Source organism: Triticum aestivum, chromosome 4D, assembly GCF_018294505.1.
Source record: "Triticum aestivum cultivar Chinese Spring chromosome 4D, IWGSC CS RefSeq v2.1, whole genome shotgun sequence".
In the NCBI taxonomy this organism is placed as follows: Eukaryota; Viridiplantae; Streptophyta; class Magnoliopsida; order Poales; family Poaceae; genus Triticum; species Triticum aestivum.
In genome coordinates, this window is record NC_057805.1 from 484,893,479 (window position 1) to 484,898,029 (window position 4,551).

At 45.0% G+C, this 4,551-nt stretch overlaps 1 protein-coding gene across 2 annotated transcripts; it reads right to left on the minus strand.

The window, feature by feature from the left end:
• Positions 1–1,270: 1,270 nt before the first annotated feature.
• Positions 1,271–3,899, minus strand: LOC123100475 (metal tolerance protein 1). 2 transcript variants are annotated; one of them, XM_044522405.1, is made up of 2 exons: positions 3,805–3,899; positions 1,271–2,708 (listed from the first exon to the last, which is right to left on the minus strand). In XM_044522405.1, exon 2 carries the CDS (start codon positions 2,699–2,701, stop codon positions 1,481–1,483), a length of 1,221 nt encoding a protein of 406 aa, XP_044378340.1. In that variant the 5' UTR covers positions 2,702–2,708; positions 3,805–3,899; the 3' UTR covers positions 1,271–1,480. The 2 variants fall into 2 exon arrangements, with proteins under 2 accessions (XP_044378340.1, XP_044378341.1); XM_044522406.1 differs by lacking the exon at positions 3,805–3,899 and adding an exon at positions 3,608–3,716.
• Positions 3,900–4,551: the final 652 nt, after the last annotated feature.

Consider the following 4,551-nt stretch of genomic DNA (forward strand, 5'->3'; position numbering starts at 1 on the left):
GCATTTTAAAGAAATGTTCATGCGTTTTGAAAACATGTCCGTACTTATTTTTTACTTAAAACAATGTTTACTTAGTTTTAGAAAAGGTTTCATGCTATTAAAAATATTTAACATTTATTTGAAAAATATTCAAAATATGTTTTAAAAAAATGTACATCATGTATTTAAACAATATTCAAAGTGTATCAAAAAAATGTTCCACGTCTACACAAAAAATGTACAATATGTACTGAAAAAATAGACATGTGTTAAAAAAGAAAAGGATAAAAAACCCAAAGGAAATCGGTGAAGAAAAGAACCAAGAGAAACAAAAAAAAAACACACACATGGAAATGAAAGAAGAAAAATATCTCAAAGGTTCTAAAATAAGTTCGAACCGGTCCATATAACCTTCCTAAACCACTACATAATCTATTGTATCCATTTAGTGGAGCACCAGAGGCGAGACTATCGTAAGTCTGCAATCGGTCACAAATAGCCCCAGCAAACGCCCGTGAACATTGTGCTGGTGGCGGCCGACATATGATCACGGGACAAATTTTTTCTTACCATTCAAAAACAATGTACATGACAGTTAAAGAATTGTTCACACATTTCAAAAACATGTTTGAACTTTTTTAAAAAATTATACAATGTAAAAAGGTTCATGTAGTTTTAAAAAATGTTTAACTTGTATTTAATAAATGCTCCAAAATTGTATTTGAAAAATGTTCAATGTGCATAAAAAAGATTTAGAGGTCGCCGTGTTTTTTTTTGCGGGCCGGACGGATATACGGTACCTATTCGGGCCATTTTTTCGGCGGTTATTTTGCGAGCTGTGCGGATATAGCGGCTCTGCTAGAGATGCTCGAAACCAGCTCCACAGCGGGATATGGCCGATGCATTGGAGCCTCTTCATCTTCTTCAACCATGTGAGAATGGAAGGGTTGGGATCATCGAGCTCTTCTTCCAGGCAAGGTATCTGAATGCTATCCATCCAAACGCGCCCAATCTCCTGAGATACCTTGTTGCTGCAGTTGTCGTGAACAAAAGGAGAAGGAACATGCTGAAGGAACTGATCAAGGTCATCCAGCAGGATCAGAACAGGTACAAGGATCCGATAATCGAATTCCCAGAGTGCTTGCATGTGAAGTACAGTATGATTTTGGTGGCGCGCAGCAGAAGCTTGTCCAGTGCGAGCCATTGAAGTTGGGTCGAATTTGTCTTAAAGCTACATCACAAGATGCAAGGCTACAGATAAAATGCCCACCAAAACCATACAAAATCAATGTAATTTGAATATAATTAGTTAAATCAAAATTTAGTACCATGAAAACCTTGCGCATTCAGCGCCATGAAAACTTTGCCAAATGGACCACTGCAAGGACGAACCACCAGCAGTGCATTTCAGGAACCATGATGACTGCCAATCCACACCCATTCACACAATAAAGCACAACAAAAAACCAACACTCATTCAAGTGAAGGAAGCACAATGGCCTTACTCACGCTCGATCTGAATGGTGACATGCCCGATGTTGTACTCTTCCTTGATGTATCCAATGACCTTGTCAAGCATTTGATCAGCGTCCGCATCCTGCTCGATGGTCACATGGCACGCCAGGAGCACCTTCCCCACCGTGATAGCCCAGATGTGCAGCTCATGGACAGCAACCACACCTTCCATCTGAAGGAGGCCGCCCTCGAGCCTGGTGGCGTCGACCTCGCGGGGCGTGCTCTCCATCAGAACCTCGAGCAAGTTCCGAACCATCCTGACCGTGGTGAACAGCACGATCACCGAGAAGATGAGGGTGCATATGAGGTCGATGATCTTCCACTCGGGCTTGTACCAGATGAGAGCCCCTCCGACCATCACGCCGATGCTCTGGATGGAGTCACCGATCACATGCAGGTAAGCGCTGTGCACATTGATATTTCGTTGGCGAGGCTCCTTAGCTTCCTTGGCACCATCATCATGCTTAAGCAACGGTTCCTCAGCATCATCCTGGTGTTGTCCAGTGGTTGAATGATGGTGATGATGAGTGGTGACGGTTATGGAACTGCCATGGCTGTGCTCATGGTGATGTGCGTGGCCCTGCTCATGATCATGCCCATGGTCGTCCTCCGAGTCACCATGATCATGACCATGGTCATGTGAATGGCCATGGCCATGGCCACCGTGCCCATGGTCATGACCAAGCAGCACTGCCATCACAATGTTAACGAACAGACCAAAAGCTGATACCGCGAACATGAGGGATCCCTGCACCTCGCCCCCGCTTCCATTGACGAGCCTCATGATAGCTTCGTAGACGAGTATGCCGGCGAGGAGCCATATGAGCTGAATAGAAACCAGTGCCCCAAGAATCTCTATACGGAAAAATCCGTATGACTGCCGAGGCGTCGCTTCCCAACCAGCTGCCCACAGGGAGAAGAGAGATATGGCGAAGGCGGCGACGTCCGAGAGGAGATGGGCCGCATCAGTCAAGATCGCAAGGCTGTTTGCCTTGATGCCTCCAACCACCTCAACCGCCATGAATATAACGCAGAGGATCACGGCGATCAGGAGCTTCCTCATGGACGCAGACCTCTCCTTTGCGTCTTTGGAGGTGTTGGTGGAGTCGGCGAAGTCGCAAGAAGCACCTCTGCACATTTTGCTCCCGGATGCCGATGAGATGTCCATTGTTACTTCATGGGGCGGTGATGAAGTATGGTTGTCCATCTAAAAACTGCATTTGAGTCAATGCACAAGTACAATGGTGGTGCATGGTTTACTGATATGCAATGCTATAAGAACAACATTTCTCATGTGCACTCCCTACTAGAACTAGTGAAAAAAAATATTCGAGTCAAATATGACAAAAACTACCACAGGTAGAAGCGAAAGGTAAAACTTGTAAGGGTATTGGTTTGCACAAGCAACAGATATTAAAACCACAATCCAAAAGGGATATTTGCACATGACAGAGGTATTGGTTTAACAGAACTTAAGCGCAAGTGGATTATATTTTGTTAGTCAGTTCCAAAAGAGAAGGCACATCTAGACCGCATCATAATTGATACTACTATAATGGATGACCTCAGGCCTCAGCTATGAAAAGGTCAGCTATGGAAAAGTCAACATTCTGCTATGTATTGATACTTTCAAAAAGATTCATGCCTACAAACTTATGATAGCGTTTTTAGATTAGACCACGAACTTTCCTCCTTTATGTGAACAACATGGGGCAGAGTAACTCAAGCAAATGGCCACAGCTAGCAAGTTCAGAAAAGAATGAGCAGAAAGTGCATCAACTCAAGTCTATAATATGCTGAAATAGAGACGCCTAATCAAAACAAAACATTGATTGTCTGGTCGCAGAACCAAATCACCGCGCAGGAATTTCCTCTAGTGCTACCCCACAATAGTTCTTTGCCAATTTGAACCACTACTTACAGGAACAAAAGCACTACAAAATCATACTGGCTGATTGCCTGATTGGAGCTGTAATCCATGGACGGAAAACTCAACGAAGTCACAGAAGGGAGAAGCAGCGGCGGGGCGAGGGATTCAAAGCATCATGAGTATATGTCCAAACTTAAGCTCTGTCGCACCTGTGGAGCGACCCGAGTCGGGAGGAGATCGCACCTGGGGCTGGAGAGGAGGAGGGGATCGAGCGCGCTCGCGCACGCCGCCGGAGATTGAGGCGGAGACGGGCAAGGGGAAGGCGAGGGGAGCGAGGACGTTTACAACAAGTAAACGACGACTACTACTAAACTAAGATGTCGGCATCTACACGACTTGGCTCGACGTTTGGAACCGGAGGAGGAGGATGGATGGTCTACCTGATGTGTCTGCTCTTGGACGCCAACGGCCGGCCGGTGAGCTCCGCGAGCGCGGAGGGCGGCGGGGGCGAATGATCTTGACTTACGTGCGCGGATCGTAGGCGGGTGGGCTGGTCGTGTGGTGAGCGTTTTATAAGGCCTGCTGACAAGGAAAGGGCGGACAGAGATCAGGTGACATGCATCTTTGCATGTTACCGTGTGCCTTGCAGTCCGAATTCAAATTTAAACATTGCGAAAAAATCTAAAAAAAATCATGTATGTTCACAGCACATATTAAGATAACCCCTAAAAAATTCAGATCAAAATTCAAAACATACATCGAGAAGAAAAAAAAAAAGAAATCTGTCATGAATAGTTGCGAATGGTTCTCTATATACTATTCACATCTGGGTTTTTTTTTTTACTTCTCGATGTATGTTTCAAATTTTGATCTGGATTTTTTAGGGGTTATCTTAATATGTGCTGTGAACATGCATGATTTTTTTCAGATTTTTTCGCAATGTTTAAATTTGAATTCGGGCCGCAAGGCACACGGTGACCTGCAAAGGTGCATGTCACCTGATCTCTGTCCGGAAAGGGCCTAACGGGGCAGCACGACTCAGGGCCACTGCTTGCAAGAGGGTATTGTCCACCGCTCTCCCCCTCTAAGAAAATGATTACGAGAGCGTCTATCCAGCCTGGAATTTTTCTTTGTTCCAGTTAAATTTTCGCTCAAACGTCCCATTCACATCGGACGAATCTAGTTGT